At 37.4% G+C, this 25,366-nt stretch overlaps 4 protein-coding genes across 4 annotated transcripts in view; all 4 read right to left on the bottom strand.

The window, feature by feature from the left end:
* Positions 1 to 10,023, bottom strand: part of S100A10 (S100 calcium binding protein A10) — a 462,639-nt gene extending 452,616 nt beyond the window's left edge. The window contains exon 1 of the mRNA XM_069089983.1: positions 10,017 to 10,023. Within this exon, the coding sequence (XP_068946084.1) occupies positions 10,017 to 10,022 (6 nt within the window). The 5' untranslated portion in view covers position 10,023. The remainder of the gene's footprint in view (positions 1 to 10,016) is intronic.
* S100A11 (S100 calcium binding protein A11) overlaps positions 1 to 10,023 on the bottom strand; it is a 399,965-nt gene extending 389,942 nt beyond the window's left edge. Inside the window, exon 1 of the mRNA XM_069089980.1 lies at positions 10,017 to 10,023. Coding sequence (XP_068946081.1) covers positions 10,017 to 10,022 — 6 coding nt within the window. The 5' untranslated portion in view covers position 10,023. The remainder of the gene's footprint in view (positions 1 to 10,016) is intronic.
* The window catches only part of LOC138162638 (hornerin-like), a 111,676-nt gene extending 101,647 nt beyond the window's left edge, over positions 1 to 10,029 (bottom strand). Inside the window, exon 1 of the mRNA XM_069089978.1 lies at positions 10,018 to 10,029. The gene's annotated coding sequence lies outside the window, so the exon portion shown is untranslated. The remainder of the gene's footprint in view (positions 1 to 10,017) is intronic.
* A 12,938-nt stretch (positions 10,030 to 22,967) lies between these two features.
* LOC138162225 (filaggrin-2-like) overlaps positions 22,968 to 25,366 on the bottom strand; it is a gene marked incomplete at its 5' end in the record, with an annotated part of 3,011 nt that continues 612 nt past the window's right edge. The window contains one exon of the mRNA XM_069089261.1: positions 22,968 to 24,966. Coding sequence (XP_068945362.1) covers positions 23,939 to 24,966 — 1,028 coding nt within the window. The remainder of the gene's footprint in view (positions 24,967 to 25,366) is intronic.

Below are 25,366 nucleotides of genomic sequence, written 5' to 3'. Positions count from 1 at the left end.
AGAGAGAGAGAGAGAGAGAGAGAGAGAGAGAGAGAGAGAAAGAGAGAGAGAGAGAGAGAATCTTTGTTAACGTTGTAGCTCCACCTAGAGTCTTGTATAGATTCTAGCTGGTGGTATTTGGTATTTACTTTGTGGACTCTTCAGCTATTTATGGCTTTCAAGAAGTGCCAATTCCTCATTGTGACTCTAGCTCCCAGTCTGTCACTAAATTTCCATCTTGTTCACATGGTACAAAGAGGTGGATGCCTCTAGTGAGTTCTTGATTTGGCAGGAGGCATATTTCCCCTTATAATACAGCCTTTATGATCCTAACATCAAACTAAGTGCTGCCTCCTCTCTCTGAGGTCTCTCTGTCTCTGTCTCTCTGTCTGTCTCTGTCTCTGTCTCTCCTGTCCTACAACTTCTCCTGAACTCCAGTAAAGATTGTACAGGGAGCAAGAATCCCACCTGGCTCTATTTCCAATGAAGTCTCAGCCACTAACATTATATTTAGATATTGTGATTATAAATCTTGATGTCTTTTCTCCCTCTGGTACATGGGAAGGATTTCTTTAAATGGGTGAATCAAATCCATTAACATTTAATATTGAAAATTTATTTTAAAAAATGAAAATAGTGAGTATGCCACCAATGAAGATGAAATCAAAGTAATTATAAGAAGCTATTTTGTCCAATTATATGCCAATAAATGTAACAATTTAAGTTAAATGGCATACTATTTACAAAAATATAAACTGCCTAGATTAACAGAAGAGGAAATAGAATATCTAAATGGACCTATTTTAGGAAAAGAAATTAAATAGGCCATAAGTGAGCTTCCTTTAAAAAGGCATCAGTACCAGACAGATTTACAAGTGAGTCTACTAAACATTTAAAAACCAGCTGATTCCAGTATCAAATAAATTCTTTATAACAATAGGCAAAGAAGGGGTCCTATCAAACTCTTTATGAAACAAATATTATACTGATACCTAGAGAAGGAAAATTATAGAACAATTTTATCAATGAATATGGATGCAAAAAATGCTAGCTAAAAATTACAGTATTATATTACAAAGAGTGTATATTGTGATCAAGTGAGATTTATACTAGGAATGCAGGGATGGTTTAATATAAGGAAAAGTATTAATATAATTGATTATGTCTATAATAAAAGTAAAAAAATCATATGATTATATCAATAGATGTGGAAAAACTTTTGTTTAAGTACAATACCCATTTCTATTAAAACACTTGAAAGTTAGGTGTAAATGTATTTATTCTCAAATTGATAAGAAGCATTTATCTAAACCATCAGCAAGTATTATTTGTAATGGAGATAAGCTAGAAGCCTTCCCAGTAAGATCAGGTGTTAAACAAGCATGCCTGCTGTCACCAATGTTATTCAATATTTTGTTGGGAATCCTAGCAATAGCAATAAGAAAAGAAAAAGAAATAGAAGGAATCAGAATGGTCAACGAGGTAATAAAGTTATCTCTTTTGGTAGATGGTATGATGATATACTTGGAAACTCCTAAAGACTCAACTAAAAAGTTAGCCGAAACAACAATTTTAGCCAAGCAGCAGGATAAAAAATAAACCCATGTAAATAATCAACATTCCTATATATCACCAACATAACCCTGCAAGAAGAGATAATAAGAGATACCCCATTTAAGACAACTCAAGAAAGCATAAAATGCCTAGGAGTATACTTGCCAAAAGAAATTCGGGAATTATATGAACAAAAGCATATATATATATGTATGTATACACACACATATATGTATACAATTTGTTATACAAACAAAACCACATTTAAATAATTGAGAAATATCAATTGTGCATGTGTAGGGAGGTCCAATATAATAAAAATGATAATTTGACCTAAATTAATCTTCACATTTAATGCCATCCCAATTAAATTACCAAAAATTATTTTATTGAGTTTGAAAATATAATAGAAAAATTCATTTGGAAGGACAAAAGGTCAAGAATATTAAAGGAACTATAAAAACACATAAAAAATGTGAAGAAAGGAGGTTTAGCATTATCAGATCTAACTACATTAATATTAACAAAACCAGTACTGGCTAAGATATAGGTAGATCAGTGGAATAGAATACAATCTCGAGCAGCAAACGACTATAGCAACCTTACATTTGATAAGGGTAAAGAAAGTTTTGGGGACAAGAATTCATTATCTGGTGAAGATTGTTAAGAAAACTGGAAAGTAGTCTGGCAGAAATTGAGCATAGACCCATATCCTACACCATGTATCAAGATAAGGTAAAAATGGATTGACCCAGATATAAAGGGAGATATTACAAGAATATTTGAAGAGCATGGAATATATTATTTATCAGACTTATGGATAGGTGAACAATTTGTGAATAAACAAGAGACAGAGATCATTATGAGGTATAAAATGAATAATTTAAGTTATATTAAATAGGTTTTCTACAAGTAAAACCAATATAGCTAAGATAGGAAGGAAAGCAGAAAATAGGGAAAAAGTTTTTATAGACAGTTTCGCAGATATAGGTCTCATATCTCAAATATAGAACTTTGTAAAACCTATAGGTATATGAGTAATTCTCCAATTGATAAGTGGTCAAAGGATATGATCAGAAAGTTTTCTGATGAAATCAAAACAATTCACAGTAATTTAAAAATGCTATAAATCATTATTGATTAGAGAAATGCAAATTAAAACAAGCTGGAGATATCATTGCACACCTATCAGATTGGCTAAAATGATAGAAGGGGAAGGCAACATTTATTAGAGGGGATGTGGAAAAGTTGGGATACCAATTTCCTATTGGTTGAACTATGAACTGTTCTAACCATTTTGGAAAGCAACTGCCTATACCCTTTGTCCCAGCAATACCACTGTTAGGTCTGTTGCCCAAGAGGATTAGGGAAAAAGGAAAAGAATCTGTATATTCTAAAATATTTATAGCAGTTCTCTTTGTTGTGGCAAAGCACTGGAAATTACAGGGATGCCCATCAGTGGGGGGATGGCTTAACAAGTTGTAGTATATTATCATGATGAAATACTACCATGTTATTATAAATGATGAGCTTGATGATTTTAGAAAAACATGAGACTTGCACAAAATAATGAAGAGTGAAACAAGCAGAACCAAGAGAACATTGTATACAGTAACAGCAATATTGTTTTAAGAACAACTTTGAGGGACCAAGTCATTTTGACTATTATGAATACCTAAATTAATTACAAAGGACCTATGAAAGAAGATGCTATTTAGATTCAGAGAAAGAATTGATAAACAGAAGTATGTATAGAGGACACTTACATATATGTATATACATATTTGTGTCTAATGGTAACCATCTCTAAGGTGAGAGGGGGAGGGAGTAAATAAAAGAAAGTTATATGATAACTTTATTATGTATTTAAAAGGAAAAGCAAGTTATACATAATAGATTTGCTGTTTCATGTGCAATCAGCTTTTTTTTTGCTATAAAAATGCTTGTTTAATTTTTTAAGTTCAGACTAAAAAATAATAATACTATAAATATTAATTTTGATTTACTTTTGGAAGTTATCCTTATATTTTTGTACTTGATATCTGGAAGAAATAAAAATTATTTTTTTTCTCCTAGGAGTATTTATATTCTAAAGTTATTAAATGAATCAACCTATTTTTTTTCATTAACCTAGGAACACATTATGATTTCCTACAATTTTACTTGTTTTTTGTAAAAGGTAGACTTTTTTTCATGATCCTCAAGTTAATTTTATTTCCTTTCTTTTTTCTTTTGGTCCTTTTTTGGGGGTAGTTTAAATGGCATTAAATTAATATGTTTTTGTTTTACTTTTTGTTAATCACAATACATATTTTAAACTGGAAAAATAATTTATTCTTATCACAACAATAAAAATATGATTTTTTCTTATTTTAACAATAAGCAGTGAGAAATTTAAAGTATGTTATTATTTTTAAGAATTTATGTTGTTTATTTAGAATTTTCCTATGTTTAACAAATCTAATTGTGAGTTTTATTGATATTCTTTTAGGTCTTTATTGCTTTGAACACAGTGGACACAAATGTATTTTGAATAAATTCTTAGTGCTTGGAGCATATTCTTTTATCTTCAAAATATACTTAAGTTTGCTGGATGCATAACTTTAGGATATATATCCACACCTTTAAGAATTGCAAATATTTTTATGCAACAGTACTTACTTCATTATGCTATTATGGAGAAATACATTTACATTCTAAGTTGTATTTTTTTATAAGTAAATTAATTTTTTCCTTCTTGCTTCATGGGGTTTTCTTTGTCATCGTAATTTTAAAATTGTATAAGAATGTGCCTAGAAGATGTGTTTCTACCACTTCTCTATGTTGGTGGCATATGCATCTGTGTGTCTGTATGTATACACACATATGTTTGTGTGTATGTATACACATACATACACACATACATGTACACACATATATTCCTACTCATGGGGTGTTGCAGACATTCTTTTTTATTTTTTTTTGATAGATGTTAGACTAGATCAGAGGTTTTTAACCTTTTTTATATCATGGCCTCCTTGGGCAATCAGTCTTTTGAAGTCTATGGACCCCTTCTCAGAATAATATTTTTAAATGCATGACAAAACATAATAAGATTACAAGGAAATAAAAAAAATGGTGAAAATAAAGATGTAATTTCCCCCTCTCCAAGTGTATAAACTCCCTGGAATACGTCCATGGATCTGCACCTCAGGTTAAGAGCATATGGCTTAGATGACTCCTTACTCTGTAGTTCTGTGACTCTGTGCAGCTCCTCCTGCTGAACTGAGTCACCATGGTGCCATTGTGGTGACTGGCATGGACAGAAGCCTCCTGTGATAGTTTGAGGCAAGAGTCCTTGTAGTGCCGTAGGCTTTATGTGGGGCTGGAGGTGCTATTCCAGGATTCCAGATCACTGGGTTGGGAGCTGGTGGCTGGAGCATTCAGGCTTTCCCTACGGGCTGGAGTCCAGGCTGTTGAAATTTCAGAGCTTGTGACCCCTGATGAAGCACGAGATAATATGTGCAGCCTATAGCTCCACTCACAGCTACAGCCTGGGATTTGCAATGGCCACTGGGCTGGTGTCTCCTCAGCCCTATTTTCATGGAGACCTTCAAATCATTTCTTTCTCTTCTTATTCTTACTTTTCCTTGACAAGGGATGGAGTGTTGTTTTAAATATTATCGCTTTATGAATTATTACATAATTTAAATATTAAGAGAGCTATCTCTCTTGTATGCTTATTGTTCCACTATCTTGTTGGCAATCTCTAGTGAGGATAGGGGAAGGGAAGAATGGAGGCTCTAGTTTTTAATTGTAAGTTCAATACGAGAAGGACAACCTTAGAGCCATGGAATGTAAAAGAAAGTTAATTTTAGCCTTATGAATTTAGAGCTACTAGGGATCTGGGAGATCATTTGAGTCAGTCCTCTATTTTCCAGATGGGGAAATAGACCCAGAAAGAATACAACATGGCCAAGATCATACAGGTAGTGACAGAGGCAGTGTTTGGTCCCAGTGGTTGACTGCAAACCCAGGGTTCTTTCCACTGTTCTGTACCGCCTCTTTTCATGACCCATGCAGTATTCATGCAGTCTGAATCTACTTGTGTGGTTCAAGTGGTTCAAGTTCTTAAACGTGCAAAAAGAGAATGTTACTATCGATAATGTAATGAGAAAGTACAATATGTGAGGTGACCACCAGGTGGCACTCTACTTGAGTCACCAACCTAGTGGCCTTGTCAGTTTCTCTTGAACACTTCCTAAAAAGCTGAAGTAGTCTTATTGGCCACTAGAGGATGGTCAGCCTACAGGCACCTAGATTGCTCTCCTATCGCCAAGCTTTTACTTCAGCACCAATACTAGATAGTTTGGATTAACCCCTAATGTCTATGATCAGAATTAGCATAGAGTATGAAATGGAATATTACTCAAAATACTAAAATGTAAAATATGTTCTGTATTCAAATCATGGCAATCTACCCCTTCAACTCTTACGGTTTCCCTCTCTCACTTCTTGACCTCTTCCCACATATATAGATTTGAAGCATGCTGATATCATAAGTTTGTCAAATATAGTGTAAAAGAAATTGGGGTCAGCAATTTTTAATGGCAATATATACTTCCAATATCGTACTAAAAATTTCTCCCATTTGCTTCCCTACATCTTCAGACATAACTTGGGGGAGCACCCAGTTACATAAATTCATAGCTTGTGGAAAGGGACAAAATGAAAGAATATCCTCACCCAATCTCATGATAATAGGATATAAACATGGAATGATGGATAAGTGGTGGAGGGATTCTGAAGCCCACCAGCCCACCAGGATTTACAACATTTAGCAATCTTGGCCTCTTGGTATGTCCTCTTTCATCACAACTCCTGTTCCTGTCTCTGTGACCAGGATCCTCTATCTATCACCAGGTCTCTTCTGCACAGTTGGTCTCCCACCCAATTCACTCATCAGTCACTTGCATCTGGCTGCAGCAGTACCTACAGTCCTAATCTCACCATTCCACTTTATGGAAGGTTAATGTGAATACAGCAGCAGTGACTGCTCAACTCTGAAATTTTCAAGATGGTCAGGAAATTCCAATACCAGAGTCATGGGAAGGAAAAAAGGAAGCCAACACCAGATTCTGCAGCATACAGAACACGTCTCCCTCCTCCTATCAAAGGATTTTTGTCTTCTACAAGTGGGAGCTCACTGAGTAGCCAGAGGTGATTGGAGGCAGGCCAGGGCTCTCAGGTATTTATTATTTAAGATTTATTTTTAGCTTGAACACACCTGGAAAATTCTTGCCTCTCTGCTTTTCTTTTTGTTACCTTCTCAAAGGAGGTGTTAACCCTTTCATCCAGGTAAAGGGAGAAGCATCACATATACTTATCCATTTTCTTCCTATCATCTGATAACTAGTTAGTTATCCTCAGTGGCTCTGGATGCTGTCCTCTGGTATTTTCCTTCACCACAGAAAATCCTTTTCAGCTTGGGAATTTCTTAAATGGAATTGATTGCACTTGAGTTCTTAGCTCCACTGATAATTCTTCCCCTCTTAAATGATCAGAATTTCATTCTTAAGAATAATAATATTAGTTGAGCATTTTACATACATTTTTAATTGGAACTTTCTTAGTGTTTTTAATTTTTCTCAAAATATTTTCACACTTATTGTGCCATTTAATTCTTTAATGGCCAAGTACAAATGCCTGGGGTGAGGGGTAGATACTCCACTGAAGATCATCTGCCATGTTGACATTGAAGTAATGGCTACTTTTTGAATCTGACCATCTGATCAGTTCTGAATTCATTAGATTCATCTAATTAAAATCTATTCATCTTCCCTACCATCATGAGGGGATTTTCCTATGGGGATGACCAGTCATTGGAACATGTGTGGATATTTCCTGCCTGGTTTCATCCCAATTAATAATGGGGGAAACTTGACATGAGACTATGAGCACATGGCCACCTCTCTCTTGGGTATTTGTTCTTTCCTGACCTTAGATGAATAAATATTCTGAGATGGAGGTCGTCAGACAATTTTGAGAGATCATGAAATCCAGAGATACCAGTAGTTGTCAGAGATAAATAGTAGTAGAAGTTGTCTGAGTGGGGGTGGTCAATGGCAGTGGAAGTGGTGGCAGATGGGTATTGAAAACATAGTCATCAGAGAACAGTGGCAGCTTCCAGGGATAGTGCTGAATATGAACACAACAGAAGTATTGACTCTTGGATCCCAGTTGGGCTGCCCCAGCAGGGAGAAATACATAAGGGAAACTTGGTGAGGAGTCCCAGAAGGGAGAAAAGAATTCCTAGTATCAGGAGTTCTTTGTTTTATGGGTTGCCTTAGCTAAGGAATTTGTTACCCTCTACTGATGATTAGGTTCTCCATACTTAGGTTGGTCTCTGGAAAGCAGATACAGTCTGTTGTAAGGATTGTATTCAAAGCCCTTCCAGAATGCTATAATAGGTCAGAACTTGTGCTTCATTGGAAAGGAGAATAGTACTTCAATACTTCAAGCTATATTATAAAGCATTAGTCATTGAAACTACTTGGTACTTTTGCTTGGAATGAGCATTCCAAAGAGATGTCCAGGCAGTCATGAAAGTGCACGAGATCCTGAAGTACCACCAGCAGTTGGAGCTAAATAGTAGCAGTAGAAATTGCAAATTTCTGCAATTGCAGAATTTTGACCAATTGCAGTGGAAATGCCAATAAAAATCCATTTTATTTTTTCTAAATTTTAAAGTGAAATAGTAACCTTTTGTGATGGATAAATCCACAAGGCATTTAAAAAGGAAAATCTACAGGAATAGCTGAAACTAGGTCAAGGAAAGAAAATAGAGATAGGTTAAGTAGCAGAAAAATCAACACATAAATGAACAGGTCCAAATCCAGAAAATATTTATCACAGACAACTAGGTGGCACAGTAGATAAGAGTGCCAGGCCTGGAATCAGGAAGACTCATCTCCCTGAACTTGAATCTGGCTTCAGTCATTTACTATGTGACCCTTGCCAAATCACTCCAGTATCTTTGCCAAGAAAACCTCAAATGAGGTCATGAAGAGTCAGAAATGACTGAAATAACTGAACAATAGCAGCAACAACATATTTATTACTGGGATTCACATGTACTTAATTTTTAGTTGATAGTGTTTATTTTTACACCACCTTCATTTATAAACATAATCCTTCCTTTTCTATCCTGAGATATCCAAACTTGTAGCAGTGAATTAAAAAAGAGAGCGACAAAAAGCAGTTTAGTGGAACTAATCAGTATATGAAGTAGGATGAAATGTCTATGAATGGACATGGCCATAATCCTCCATCTAGGAAAAAATGGGGAGTGAGGTACGTTTCCCGTCTCTTATTTTGGGTCAGACTTGATAATTTAAATTACATAATATTGTTTCTTTGTTGTTCTTTTTATTTACATTATTTTTAATAAATACCCATATTGTTTTCCTGGTTTTGCTCATTTCACTTTGTATCAATTCATGTAAGTCTTCCCATGTGTCTTTGTATTGTTAATATCCATTTTTTCCTATGACATTTTAATATCACATCAACAATCATGCACCACAATTTGCTTAGGCATCCCTCAATCAATGGGCATTTATTTTATTTCTAGTTCTATGCTATTATGGAAAATACTGCTTTAAATATCTTGGTGTACACGGGGCCTTTATTTTTATCATTGATCTCCCCAAGAACATCTGGCAGTGGAATCTCTGAGTCAAAACATGTGGATTCTAAGAGGGAGTTGTGGGAAGGGAGCACATTTTTGGCATGGGGAATTGTTTGTGAAAAAACAAGGAAACAGGAAATGGAATGTTGTGTAAGAGGAACAGCAAATAGGCAAGTTTGATTGGAATGTAGAATGTGTGAAGGGGAATTAATTATGTTCAGGAAGCCAGGAAAGTTATGCCGGGGCCAGTTTGTGAAGGGCATTAAATGACTAAGAGAAGGCTGTATTTTTTTTTCGGACATGTGATAAGGAGTCATTGGAGCTTCTTGAACAAAGAAATGACATAGCCCTCATTTTGGCAGGTGTGTGGAGAATGGATTATAGAGGGAAGTGAATGGAGTCAGGGAGACTAATTAGGATTGTGGAATTAGAGCTTCAGGTCTATCTTGTTCTGTTCTATGGTAGCTCTAGGCCTTGTTCTGGTATGCTTCTAGCCAAGTTTGGCATAATTGAAAAGGTCTATGACTAGGTATTGTTATACTGAAAACAACCAAGGGAGAAATATTTGGCCCACTTGTTTGTGTAACTTTTGATGATTGATATTTTCTCTTTCTCTGAATGCTAGGTCTCAGTAGGTCACCTTTGAATATATCCACTGAATTCATGAATTGTTTCATGGGTTCATTATTTCATTAACTTCTTGCTCTGTTCTCCCTATTTTGCTTTACCTATTGGAAGAATCTTGTGTTTGAGAGCAGGACTTCTTAAACTTTTTCCACTCAAGACCCTTACCATGGCCCCTCATGGGTGCTCACCCCATGTACTGCTTCCCTTTGTGTGTTGTCTTCCCCCTTTAGAATGTAAGCTCCTTGAAGACAAGCACTAGCCTTGTTTTTGCACCTATTTTTATCTCCAGTACTTAGCACAGTGCTTGGCACATAGAGAGAGCTTAATAAATGACTATTCGCTTCACTACTTTTGTTGATGGAGATAAGTATTGCATCTGTGATTCTAGTGATAGAAGTATTTTCCAGATGAAAAAACTACGTCTACGCATGTAAGTCAGCACTTTCACCATAGCCTATGTATGTCTCCTAGCTCTGACTTTAGCTCACTATCCACTAAGCCATACTGCCTTTCTTGCTGATGTCATATATCATATTAACCATTTTCATAACATAAAGACACTCTTGTCCCAGGCCTGATCTTAAGGTATCTCAGGCATAAAAGATAAAATTTAAAAACATTTTCATCTTGCCAATTATGCCAACATTGCACAAGTGCTGGCAAGTCTTATCAATGTGTAAAGAATTTAAATAGGAGTTTAGTGGCCTAGGGTTGAATGAGGTTCATCACTAGATCAGCCTCCTGGTGATAAATTAATTTTGGCCCCTGCAACTCATTAACTCATATATCAAGATGTGGAACTGCTGAGATGCTTTAGTAGAGTGACTTACCCATGCGGATGAATCAATCAGTCAATGATCATTTGTTAAGTTCTTATTTTACCAGGCACTTTGCTAAGCACTGGGGATACAAAGAAAATTAAAAACACAGCTTCTGATCTCCAGAAGCTCCTATTCTAAAGGGGAAGACAATGCATGGAGGACAGTCAGAGAAAATGCCCAGAGCTGAGCGATCTTGTGTAAGGAATAGCAAAGTGGCCAGTGTCACTGGAATCAAGAGTGCATGGTGGGGAGTATGTAAGATATAACAAGATCACCAAGGTGTGTGTGAAGTGTGTATGTGTGGGGAATATGTTATGAAGGGTCTTAAAAGTTAAACAGAATTTTTTATGTGATCCTGGAGGTGGTAGGGAGTCACTGCATTTTATTGTGTAAGAAGGTGACTTGAATGGACCTTCACTTGGGGAAAATCACTTTCATGGCTGAATGGAGAATGAATTGGAGTGGGGAGGGACCAGAGGCAGCAGTAGTACAGGCATGAGGTGATGAGGACTTACCACATGATGGTAGCACCCTCAGAGGAGATAAGGGGATAAATTTAAGAGATGTTACAAAGATGAAATTGATGGGCTGTGCCAACAGATTTGATGTGGGGTGGGGTGAGAGATAGTGAGGAGGCAATGATAACAACTAGATTGTGAGCCTGAGGCACTGAGAGGTTGGTGTTGCCTTCCATAGTAATAGGGAAGGTGGAGGAGGGGGGAGGTTTAGGTGGACAAATGATGAGTACAGTTTTTGACATGTTGAATGTAAGATGTCTACTGGACATCTGGTTCAAGATGTCTTGGGAGGCAGTTGGAGATCCAAGATTGGAGGTCAACAGACAGGAGAAGTAGATATGCGAATCATCAACACAGATATGGTAATTAAATCCATGGGAGGTGATGAAATCACCAAGTGAAATAGCATAGAGGGAGAAGAGATGAGGGTCTAGGTCTTTGTCCCTGTGGGACAAAGGTTAGAAGTAATGACCTGGTTGATACCCCTGTAAAGGAGACTGACAAGCAGTTGTCTGATGGGTAGGAGGAGAAACAGGAGATGGTGATGTTCTAAAAACCTAGAAAGAAGAGAAAGTGTCAAGATGAAGAAAATGATCAATAAAGTCAAAGGCTTCAGAGGGGTCCAGAACAATGAAGACTGGGAAAAGGAATGTTGTATTTGCCAAATAAGAGATCACTGATAACTTTGGAGAGAGCAAATTCGATGGAATGATGAGCCCAGAATCCAGATTGTAAGGGGTAAAGAAGTGAGAGAGAAAATGGAAACATCTATTGTAGATAACTTTTCAAGCACTATAGTCACAAAGGGCAGAAAGAATATAGGGTGATAGTGGGGATGGAATGTATGCATGTACGTTTTGTGTCAGAGACTCACATCTGGTGTCTCACATAACTGACTTGTTGCATAGAAAACCCAGGGATTTCACTAAATGACCTACCCAGTACATTATCACCTACTCTCCTTGTAAATGAAGAGTCTACAAGACTCCAAGAAGAAAAGTTTTATTTATAAATTGAAGAAAATAAATTGAGTTTTCATGAGAGTTAGGCAAACACCCACTCCTGACCATGAACAGCCTAACTCTGGGGTCCAACATGACTTCAGTCACTTATATTTATACTCCAATTAGGGCTCTCCTTAAAAGTCACCTCTGGAAAGTTTTTGTGTGGCACCTACTACAGTTCTCCACAGCTCCCAGAAGGTGGTGTCTGTCCAACCTGCAGAACTGCAGAGCTCTAAGCTGAGGGTTAGTACCTGTCATCTCCCTTTGTTTTTAAGTCAGGCTGTCAATAAACATTTTTTTTAAGCGCCAAGCACTGTGCTAATCACTGGGGATACAAGAAGAGACAAAAGACAGTCCTTTCCCTTAAAGAGCTTATAATCTAATGGGGAGGCAATATTTTAGCCTAGAAGCTCCTTCACATCACTTTGCCTACAGCTTTCACCACATCTCAGAAAGTGGCATCAGTAGTTAGATCTTTCCAGAGGAAGAACCTCCCTGTCTTAAATTAGAGTTACATTTCTGGGTCAGACCAAGGAACCTTTCCTCTGAATCTTCTTCCTTGGACTATGATTCCCACTGATCTCTAGCCGCACAAAAATTTGCCTAGCATTTAGAGACTACATTTTCTACCTCCAAATGTCATTATCCCATATTTCTGTCAGAACTCCAATGTCTATTACCTTAGGAAGAAGAAGAAGATGATGATAACTAGAAGAAGACACAAGTGGAGAAGTGCCAAGGTTAAGACTGAGCAGAAAGAGACACAGTGAAAGGGAAGACAATGTTTACTGAATCTCCCTGCGCCATGCTATATTGTGCTCCACGAAGTTTGACAGATTGGGACCTTCCTTTTCCTCTTATAATATGGACTTCCGTAGTGAAAACAGCAGCTACTATTCAGAAATGAATTTTGTCCCCATGGATAGCTTCGCCTTTGCCTGGGTGCATAAATGAGAAGCATCAAGAAGTGAGATGGCCTCTGGTTGACAGATACCATCAATCATGCCTCTGGTAGAATCTGTCCCACATGGATAATACAGTCTATTCCTCTTGAGTACTTCTTGTATTTGACTATATCTGTTCAATCTTGGCTTATGTTGATATGATATTTTAAAGTTTTTTCCTCATAACATTCCTACACTTGGGGAAAATCCCTTTTTGTGGCTGAATGGAGAATGAATCAGAGTGGGGAGGGACTAGAGGCAGCAGGCTCTTGCAATAGTCTAAGTGGCACAGTGGGTGGAGCCCTGGTCCTAGAGTCCAGAAGTTCTAAGTTCGATCTCAGACACTTACCAGCTACGTGATGTAAGTCACTTAACCCCTGTTTACCTTGGCTTTCTCAACTGCAAAATGAGGATAATAGTACCTACCTTTCAGGATTGTTGCAAAGATCAAATGAGATAATTTCAAAGTGTTTGGCACAGTGCCTGGTATATATTAGGTAATAAATAAATGCTATTAACAATAATAATAAATATTGTTCTCATTTTATAGATAAAGAATTTGAGTCTCAGAGATGTGAAATGATGGGTCTTTGATCACACTCTAAGTGTTAGAATTGATATTCAAATCCAGCTCTCCTATTACTCCAAATCCAGTTTTTTTCCCCATAATTCTTGCTAGATTGGAAACTCCTTGAGGACAGACACTGTTTTAAATATATTTGTACTCTAGCTCCTATAGTACTTAGCAAAATGTATTACACATAAGTATAGGGACTATAAGGATAGAAATAAACTGCCGTGAAACTGGGGAAAAATCGGTATTTTAATATGTTATGTTCCCAACAATCCAGATTTCTGGGCAAAAGGAAATAAGAGAAAGAAGCTTCTCCAAGAGGCCCCTCAGAGCATACAACATTGCTTTCTTAGAAATTAGAAATTGGGTTTGGAACAAGTCTCGGTCTTGTCTTTAATGAAAATATAAACTGATTATAAATGGAGAAGATCAGGGTATTTATCCAGGTAACAGAAAGGTTCAAAGCTAGGCAAATGCTCTGTTGAAATTAGCCTTGATGGATAATTTCATATGAACAGTCTTAGAACTTGGGCTAGTAAGATTTGGTTTTTACATCTGTTCAGTGTCCAGTATCATCTAAATCTCTCCTATTTTTGAAAGGCATCAGATATCCTTTCTCACATGCCAGTCAAGTACATTTGAATATTGACCAGACATTGAATTTTGATTTTTGAAGATTGAATATTGGTTTTAAAATTCTTTCTAGTGTGATACATTAAAAGAATTTAAGATTCTGCTCAAAATCCTCATCGATTTCAATAGACTAAATCCTTTGTCATGCAGGTGTTGCTATGAAATAAATGTAATTGTTGTAATATACTTAATTATTCCATTGAATTCCAGTAGGATGCATTATTCATACTTCCATACCCATCTGTCTGATAGTCAGTTGTGCAGTACTACCTTTGTAATTTCTTTTTATTCATTCTCTTCTGTGATTGTCTCAAATATCCCCTTGCTTTCTAAAGAAAGTTTTCTGTATACTTAAAAAAATCAACTGAAGGTAAAAATGTTTATTTTTTTAAATGAAGAATCTTACATTTTATTTAAATGAAACCAAAATTGAGCAAATTAGACAGAAATATTAATCTGTTAGATGGTATTGTCAATACTGTGTACAATTAGTTCTGCTGTAAATACTTATCTACTGTTCATAGTCTATGAAATGAACATATAATTATTTTCATGAACAAAAATAGAACTGTATCAGTGAACATTAGAAAAGAACTTAACTATTGTCTTGGAAATAAAAGCAGATGTTTTACTTTGTGCAATACATGTCATAAAAGGCACCAGAATATTTATTTATGATTTGAACTGGTTAGGTTAGTTTGTAAAAATGACCTGATGAAGAATTTAGAAGTACAGGTTTGATCCTGTCAAGAAGTTTGGTAGGATTATCTTTGCAAGAGAAAGCCACCTCATTATTGATGTGGCTGTTCTTAAATATAAGTTATCTCCTTGTTCTTCATGTTTTACGTAGTCAATTCTTGGGCAATTGGGGTTGATTTTTCTGTTTTATTAGGTTCTAGGTCTTCTCATCTCTCATTGTATAGGTAGTTCTTGTCCTTCATTCTTTTTTATTATTTTCATTTTTTATTTTAGGCAATCAGGGTTAAGTAACTTGCTCAAGGTTACACGGCCAGTTATTTCTGGGTGTGGTGCTAAGTATCTGAGCCTGGATTTGTTCCAGGTCATCCCGACACTGGCACCTGTGCTCTTACTCGCTGAGCCACCTGGCTGCCCCTAAGCAATTGGGGTTAAGTAACTTGCTCAAGGTTACACTGCCAGGTGTTTCTGGGTGGGTGCTAAGTGTCTGAGCCCGGACCTGATCCCCAGGTCATCCTGACACTGGAGCCGGTGCTGTTACTCGCTGTGCTACCTGGCCATCCCTTGTCCTTCATTCTTAAAGAGGCCCAAAATGATATCACTATGCTAGAGTTAAGTTTCAATGTGTCTGACTGTGACTGATCAGACCAATATAACCTCAGAACGCTTTGCCACAGGTTGGGCAAAAATAGTTTGTGTGAACATTTGGGGGTGGATTCTCTAAATTTGAGCATCCTGTGTTTCCTTTGAGCTGTTTAATTCTGCTTTGCTCATAAAGCACAGCACCTTGTCTGATGTGGGTATGCCATGCTGAGTGGTCCTGTGCCAGTGTTTCCCATGTCACACAATCAATTCCAAAGTTCTTGACAGAGACCTTGAGAGTGTCCTCGTATCACTTCTTCTGACCACTCTGTGAATGCTTACCCTATGTGAGTTCTCCATAAAATAGTCTTTTTGGCAAGTGTGTATTTTGCATTTGAACCATGGCCAGCACATTGGAGCTACACTGTTTGAAGCAGAGTTTGAATACCTGACCATTTAGTTCAAGTGAGGACCTCAGTGTCTGGTATCTTATCCCACCAGGTGATCTTCAGAATCTTCCTAAGACAATTCAAATTGCATAGATAGATTTCTTCCAAATAGTTTTTATTTTCTCGGCTATCTTCCATTCTGAATCTCCCTCTACCTGATAGGCATCTATATTTAGATTATTTTTGCTGTCACCTCAAATGTAGCATGAATTAGCTCATCTTTTTCTTCTCCCTAGCAAAAGATGGACATTCTTGTGGAGTTTATCATAGTGGAGGTTCTTTTTTGGCATGGATTGGATCACCATATGGTCATTGAGATCTTTTCCAAATTTCAAATTCCATGATTCTGTCAAAGGTTCTTTATAAATAATAATGTATTTAGAAATAAATTTCAGTTAGTAGAAAAATAAAAATAACAGACATTGGTAAAAAAGGAAAATTTAGCAATATTTAAAAATGAGTTTGTATTTTATAAGCCACAAGACATTTATATATATTTGAAAGATAGTAATATAGAGGGTATCTCAACTTTTGTGACACCTTGTATATATAAAATAGATTATTCAATCTACAGAAATAATATTTGCCTATTATGTTCTGTCATGTTGCATATTTTATTGGAGCTAAAATGTGACTAAAATGACTGTTTGGGATTGCATATAAATTCTTGGATCCCATGCAATAAATCCTCAGCCCCCAGTGGTCCCTAATTTATGGGTTGGACCACCACGGATTTGACCTACATCTCTTTATGTTATCCAAAAGGATAATATTATTTATTTTGATTAGGTATTAATGCTTTGCTAAAATTGAGGCAAAGTAGGTCTTTGCCCTGTTCCTGGTCTCTAGTCTCATAATCCCATTGAAAAAGGAAATTAGATCATTTATGAGTTATATAGGCATTCTTCAACCTTTTATGACTTGATTTCTTTCCTAATTATGCTACTCAAACTACTTTTTCTAAGGACACCATTGATCAATCAACAATCTTCAAAATTGGAGATCCTTTTTCTGTCGTCTTCATCCTGCTCGATCTCTCTAGTGTTTAATACTATTGGTTTCTGCTTTTGAATACTTTCTCATCTCTTTGCTCCAGTCACCTCTTTGCCCTGCCTCTTTAGCCAATCCCCTCTTTCCTTCAATGGATGATTTTCCTTTTCCAGTGGTTAAGGTGGGTACTCTTCCACATTTTCTTCTTGGCAGATTCATTCATTCCCACAGTTTCAACTAAAATAAAGATTTGTGGCTTTATTTCTATCCCTGACCTTTCTTCCAAGCTTCAGAACTTTATCTCCAACAGCCTTTCAAACACCCCCAACTTTTATTTCCTACTCATGCCTCAAACTCTAAATCTTTCCACTCAAACCCACTTTTTATTTTGATTTTACTATTTTCTTTAGTGCCCATATCACTTACCCAGTCTTCTCTGTTTGAAACTTTGCTATTAGCTTTCACTTTTCCTCATACCCCTTGTCCCCCCTATTCCCTTGTTCTTCACCTTTTAACTGAACTACATTCTGTGAATTACATTTCTGTATTATTTCTTGCATTTCTCTCTTTTTTGTTCACTGCTTATCCAATAGAAGGCAATATGATTGAAAGATCATTGCAGCGGCTCTCAGGAGACCTAGGTTATTAAGCCATCTCTACCACTAATTCTCTCTGTGACATTGAGCACATCCCTTTATTTCCCTGGCTTTAGAGGCAGGCTGAAATTCAATTGTGAAAAACATCAAATTCTGATAGAAGAGAGAAAATGGAATCTTCAGCAGGAAATGAAAAAGCATTAGGGATCCCAGACCTAACCTATCCAGGGATGGCTGTAATTTCTTTTTTATAATTATGTTATTAACATACAAACTAATCTTAAGTAGAAAAAATAATTGTTTGTCCTTCATTTTCAAAGAGGACCATGGCATCAGAGAAATGATGATGTGACTTGCAGTTGACTTGGATTTGAATGAGGGAGGGCAATGCAAAGTCACTAGCCTCACTTTCTCCTCCAGAGCGGCCCAGGTCCAGTGGCCAGATATTTTTCATGATGAGTGGAGATGACTCAGGATGCAATAGGAGACCCTGGACCTTTTAGGCTAAGGTCTTTTCACATACTATCTTAGAGTGAGGTAACATTAGACCATTCAGTGAATAGGCCTCTTTAAGAAATGAGTCAAGGGATGGCCCCCTGAAGGTCTTCCCCTCCCAACTTGATTTTTTGTTTTCTTTTCTAAGAAAAAAAATAATATACCTTAACATAGATACTTATAACTTATAGAAATAGCAATAGTTATTATATTAATGTGTTGGATAGGTTTGCTTTTTTGGTGCAAAGTTCCAAATACGTCTTTGGTGACACAACTCTTCATAATTCTTTTCCAACTACTTTTCTTTCTTTTTCTTTTATCAATCTGTCCCTTCTACTACCAGTTCGGACTACTATCCCTTCTATTAATCCAACTTCCCCCGCCTCCATTACATGGTTATGAAAAAAAAAGACAAAACAACAAAGCCTTGAAAAAGAAAGTCCTCAATAAATACATCCATAATCTGGCAAAATAAATTCCTTCATGTCTAAAAATGTATGTCTCTTTTTAAATTTAAGTAAAGCTTAATTATTTCCTTAATTAAACTTTATAGCCTAAAAGTGCATGGAGATTTTTAGCACACCTGGTCTGTAAGATAATATAATAGCTCTTTTCATGGCAACCAAAAACTGGAATCTATGGGCGTGTCCTCCTAATGGGGAATGGTAAACAAATCATAGTTTATGAACGTAATGGAATATTATTGTGTCATAAGAAATGATGAAATGTTTAATTGCAGACAAAATGAGGAAGACTTGAATAGGTACAAAGCTAGCTAAGTGAACAGAACAACACATACAATGATAATGACATTGTTACCAGGGGGAACTGACAAGTCCACAGGCATGTATAATACAAGATGGAATGTGATATGTATCACGGGATTATAGAATCATAGGCTGAGAGCCAGAAGACAGGTAGAGGTCATTGAGTCCAACTTTCTCATTTTACAGATGAAAACACTGAAGCAGAGAGTGACCTACCCAAGGTCTCAGAGTTGGTAGATGTTGGAAACAGGATAAGGGAGAAATTCAACAGGTAAGACTGAGACTTCATCAAGGAAGTGGCACCCAAGGTGAGCCTTAACTGATTTTAATAGGAAGGGATGAGGAGAGAGTACATTATAGTCATGCGGCACTGACTATGCAGGGACAGCTAGATGTAGTACTGGGTAGATCTCTGGGCTTGGACTCAGTAAGGCTTGAGTTCAAATCCGGCCTCAGAAACTTACTAGCTGTGTGACCTTGGATAAGTCACTTAATTTCTGTTTGCTTCAGTTTTCTTGACTGTAGAAGGAAGAAATCAATAGCATCTACCTCCCAGGGTGGTTGTAAGGATCAAAGGAGAGAATATTTGGAGTCTCAAGCACAGTATCTGGCACATAGAAGGCATTCTTAAATGCTAGCAAAAATTATGGTGATGCTGATGCAAATATGGGAGAGATAGCATGTTGAATTTAGGGACTAGTCAGTACTCTAATTTAGTTGAAACATAGAGTACATGAAAGGGAATGATGAAACAAACCTTATGATTGGGTTTGGAGCTAGATTATGGAGCTCTTAAATGCCAGTTCATATTTTTTCCCTCACAAGTAATTGGGAGTCACTGAAGTTTCTTGAATTGTAGAATACATGGTTAGATCTGAAGATTGTCCTTTCTTCCATGGGCCCATTGAAAATGACATTCAGAGCACAAGATTTGAGCATAAGTCTGGTATTATTAGTAAACCAATAATCATCATTGACTAACTCTGAATCTCCAAAATATTGGTGCCTCTTGATGTGGGATTTACCTGACAAAGGAGAACCTTGCTGATCTTTACATTCTAGGGAAGAGCCCATTTTTCAAAACTCACCTTCTGAGTACAGGATCAATTTTTAATTATCCCTCTCACCTTTGATCTCCTAAGTTGTAGCTGAGACTTGGTGGGTTTGTGATACATTAGGATATAGTAGTGGAAGTAATGCCTTATTCAAAAGGAGACAAAAATGGTCAATAAAGTAACATACATCAAGAAGATATCCATCCATTTAAGTTGGGAGATGTCAAATTTCTTGATTTTCAAAAAAGAAAGAGGGTAAAGACTTCAGCATAAAGGCTGGTGAGATTGATTCTTGGCAAAATTCTAGATGATATTAATAAAGGCATTGTTTGCAAGCATTTAGAAATATAAATATACTCACATATATATATATACATATATGTGTATATATATATATATGTGTCATTATAGCTTCATTAAGGACAAGTCATGTGGAGCATTTCCTTTATTGAATGGGGGTGCTAGAGGAGAATAAGCATTTATTTAGAGCCTACTTTGTGCCAGGCACTATCATAAGTGCTTTTTACAATATTATCTCCTTGGATTACTACAGGATTACTAGGCTAGTAGAATGGGCTAATTCTATGGACCATGGATTCCTGAATTTCAGTAAAGCATATGTCAAAGAATTTAGCATTTTCCCGGAAAATGAAATGAAAGTGTGTGGAGAAAGTCATAGTGGATTCAGAGCTGGCTGGATGACTCAATAAGTAAATACTAATGGATGGGTGTGAACCTAGAAGGTGGTGTCTAGTGGAGTGCCCCAGAGATCTCTTGGGCAGTTCAGTATTTTTATCAATAACTTGAATGAAAGCATATATCTCATGCTGATTAAATTTGCAGATGGTGTAAAGCTGGGGGGAGAAGTGCTACCATGCTGGCAAATTCAGGATCCAAAAAGATCTCTGTGGGTTAGAGCAATGGGCTAAGTCAAATTAGTTGAAATTTGAGATAGTTAATGTGTAAAGCATTAAATTTGTTTAAAATGAATTTATGTAAGTACAGCATAGTGAAGTGGAACTGGACTAGGTGATATCTATACCTTTCTTTGTTCACAAAGCTAAACACTATAAACACATAGTAAGTGTTTAGTAAATATTTTGTTGACTGACATTTGTATGAAATTTCCTTGAAAAAGATCCAGGAGTTTGAATAGACTATAAGCTGAAAATGAGTCAATTGTGTATTAGATCAGTAAAAAAAAATGAAAACAGTCAACATACATTTGTTAAGTACCTATTAGATAAGAGATGCAGCTAGGTGGCACAGTGGGTAGAGTGCCAAGTCTTCAGTCAGGAAGACATCTTCTTGAGTTCAAATCCAGCCCCAGACACTTACTAGCTATTGTGATCCACAGCAAGTCACTTTTCTCAGTTTCCTAAATTGTAAAATGAGCTAGAGAAGGAAATGGCAAAGCCACTCTAGTATCTTTGCCAACGAAACACCAAATGGGGTCATAGAGAGTTGGACATGACTGAAACAGCTGAATGGCAACGAGCATTTATATAGCTGGAAATTTGCAAAGTGCTTCATGCACATTAACTCATTTAATTCTTACGACAACCTTGTGGAGTAAGTGCTATTACTATCTCCCTTTTAAAGATGGGGAAACTGAAGCTGAGAAAGTTTAAACACTTGCACAGAGTGATACAGTTAATAAGCATTTTAGGCAGGATTTGAACTTGATTCCCAATGCACTATTCTATCCATTGTGCCATCTAGCTGCTGGAAAGGGGATTCTCCTTCATGTCCAAGTCTGGTGACCATTCCTCTAAGGACCTTTTCTAGCTTGAAGATTCCAGGCTTCTATGATGCTGTGATTTGATAAGCGTATCTTTTATGTCTGCTGCAATCTGGTTAGACTCGATTCCTTCCCCCAAAGAGAGGGGGTGGGGTACGTGAACAGAAATAACTGGAATGACTGATGAGTTTTTTAAATGTATCCCCTAACACAAAACAAATATTACCAATTTCTGTGTTTGTTCTATATTCTTGTGTTTGCTGCATTCATAGGTACTGGGGGTCTGATACTCCTTATGCCTTCGGGAATGCATTTCAGCTGTTTTTGTCTACTTCTGTCTAAAGTCTCCCCGAGCCATCTGAAATAAACCTGTAAATCTCTGGGCTGCATGACAGGGACTATTTTGTGTGTTGCTTCATGTCTTAGAAAGAGAGCCAGTATTTGGACCTGGAGTGCCAGTAAGACCATGGGAACATATGACTCCGCAATAATTTTTGCCCACTAGATTAAATTCAGATTCAGATAAATGGATCACGAGTCTCTTTCTTCTTCTGTATCTTGAGATCCACCTGGGAACAAACTGACAAATACCTTCCTTTAAGTCGTGGATGATACTGAACAGGATAGAGCCAAGGAGTTTACGGTTTAGATCACTGTGTGATCTTGGGCAAGCCCTGTCTCTGAGCCCCATTCTTCTCAGTTTCCAAAGGAGCAAATTGAAATGGATTACCTCTTAAAACCACAGGCCAGCTCTCATATTGTCATTTTGCACATCCTGAGTCTATTTTTTCAAATGGAATAAACTGTGTGGCCTTAGCAAAATCATTTCACTTCTTAATTCTATCAATTCTCTTTCATTAATATCTGTGTACTTCAGAACTCTGGTTTATAGGCAGCTAAGTGGAACAATGGGTAGAGTGTTGGGAATGGGGTTAGGAAAAACTGAATTAAAATCTAGCCTCAGACCTTCACTAGCTGTGTGACCTTGAACAATTCACTTAACCTATGTTTGCCTCAGTTTCTTCAACTGTAAAATGGGGATAATAATAGCATCTACCTTCTAGGGTTGTGGTGAGAATTAAATGAGATCATATTTATAAGGGGCTCATAGTGCCTGGTACATAGTAGGTGCTTAATAAATGTTTATTTTCTCTTTTTTCCTTCCTTACTGTTTTGAGGAAAGGAGCAAAGGAGGTTTCTTGCTAAGTAGCCTAACTGAAATTAGTTTCCAGTCTGATCCGAGAATGAAGCAGAGAAGACACGGGCTAAAATATTTGATAAACAATAGTTTATTATCAGTTTTCATGGAATCCAGTTTTCAAAATTTGCCAAATGCACTCAAGGGAACATCAATTATCTTGAGTATCACAGTTAATCAAAAAGTTCATACATTTGTAACATATATTTTCTGTCTCCTTTTCCTTGTAAAATAATATTTTCCCAAGTGGAAAGACTGCAATACCAAGGTTGCATTGCCCCCACTTTTTTCTAGTCTAGAATTGTTACCAAGCAGACATCTTTCTTTTTAGTTGGAGTTAGGACTCAAGATGTTTGCTATTTGGACAAAAATGTTGTCAATTCCCATTCTTCAAAGACAACCACCTTATCTATTGGCTAGGGAGGATATGGTGGCAGTTTCTCATGTTGATTTTTAGCTTACTTATCAAAGATGTTCTTAAGAATCAAAGTTGGATAACCATGATGGGAAAAGAAACTGCTGAGGCTGTGTACCGATGGCATGGATCTGAAGGTAATTATCTGGCCCTGCCACTGTGACTTTGGCCTTGAGAACTGGTAATTTAATCAATTAGGAGTAAGGCAATCTTGCTTCTTAGCTCCCTGGAGCGGAGTGATTAGCTTTTACATCAATAAAGTTAACAATATATGAGAATCCCCATCCCACCCCAATAAAACTTTTCAGATTAAAAAAAATTCCCAAGTCCCCAAATCATATTGCCCCCAAATGAATATTATCCCATATTTAGTGCCACACTCCATGGACTTTTTCTACTTACTATTTCCTAACCAAGGAGCTAAAATACCCTACACCACTAAGTGGAACTGTTCTAAGAAGCTACCTCCAAATATAAGGCATAGAGTTGACCTCTAGGTTTAAGAGAAATGGAGAAAGACAGGCTGCCCTATTCCTTAGAACTAAATACCACAGTAAATGGTTTGGTCATAATATTCATTTTTCTTTCTTTCTTTTCGACTATTTCAGTTACTTAGCATTCAACTGCTCTTTCATTTATAGTAATAAAACCTTTGCTCTTGGCAGTACTCATAGAGAGGGGTGATGCTACAGGGATAGTGGGAACCCGAGAATGTTCTCACCCTTGCACAGTTTCCTTCTGCTCTCTGAGAACCAGCTGCATCTTGGCTGTAGAGACTGAATACTGCCTTATTTTCATTATTTTTATCCCCTGATAACTCACTCTTGCTGTCCACATGCAGATTGTATGTTGAGCCAAATGTTTGTCTCCCAAACTCCCCACAGCTACCATTTGAATTGAATCTTTGCCTTCCTGGACTACATGTCTGTCCACCCACACTGGATCCATGACTTCCAGAGTTACAAGACTGAGCTGAACCTGAACCATGGTCTCCAAAGCTAGAAGATTCACACCTATATTGTGGATAGTCAGAGTACTGATCACATGCAGACTCACATTGGCCATAACTAGAAGACTGTTGGGAATTTGAATTGTATTGCTGCTCTCCACAGTTTCCTGACTGACTGACTGAGCTCTGGCAAGATGACTGGCCTGATCCATAACTAGAAGGCTGTCCTGAGCCAGAGCACTGTCCATAACTGGAGGACTGATGTGACGTTGAACTATATCCTTGGTCTCCACAACTCACTGATGGACCACCTGAGCCAGATCCACGTTGTCTTTGACTACATGACTGACCTGAGCCAGATCCATAACTGGAGGACTGACCATAGCTGGACCCATGTTGTCCATAAGCAGAGGACTGACCTGAGCCAGACCCACATCGTCCAGAGCTAGAGGACTGATGTGAACTTGAGCTACATCTTTGCTGTCCACAACTCTGTGACCTACCACTTGAGCTGGATCCACATCGTCTCTGACTAGATGACCGTCCTGAACCAGACTTATGTTGTTCAAAGCTAGATGACTGACCAGAGCAAGATCTGTGTCGGCCATAGCTAGAGGACCGCTGTGATCTTTCACGTCTTCTTTGTCGTGCACAACTCTCTAACTGACCACCTGAACTAGATTCATGTTGGCTCTGGCTGGAGGACTGACCTGAGCCAGATCCACAGCTAGAGGACTGACCTGAACAAGATCCATGTTGGCCATAGCTAGAGGACTGATGTGAACTGGAATAATGTCCTGATCCTCCACAACTCTCTGATTGACCACTGGAACCAGACTCATGTTGTCCATACCTAGAGGACTGACCTGACCCTGACCCATGTGGGCCATGGCTAGAAGACTGACCTGAACAAGATCCATGTTGGCCATAGCTAGAGGACTGATGTGAACTTGAGTAATGTCTTGATCCTCCACAACTCTCTGATTGACCACTGGAACCAGACTCATGTTGTCCATAGCTAGAGGACTGACCTGAGCCTGACCCATGTTGGCCATGGCTAGAGGACTGACCTGACCCTGATTCATATTGGCCATGGCTAGAGGACTGACC

The sequence above is a fragment of the Petaurus breviceps genome, unplaced genomic scaffold (assembly GCF_028583685.1).
Source record: "Petaurus breviceps papuanus isolate PSGF00001 unplaced genomic scaffold, PetGlider_PUasm1.0 186, whole genome shotgun sequence".
In the NCBI taxonomy this organism is placed as follows: Eukaryota; Metazoa; Chordata; class Mammalia; order Diprotodontia; family Petauridae; genus Petaurus; species Petaurus breviceps.
The sequence above is the reverse complement of the archived record's forward strand: the minus strand, read 5'-3'. Positions and strand labels throughout refer to the sequence as shown.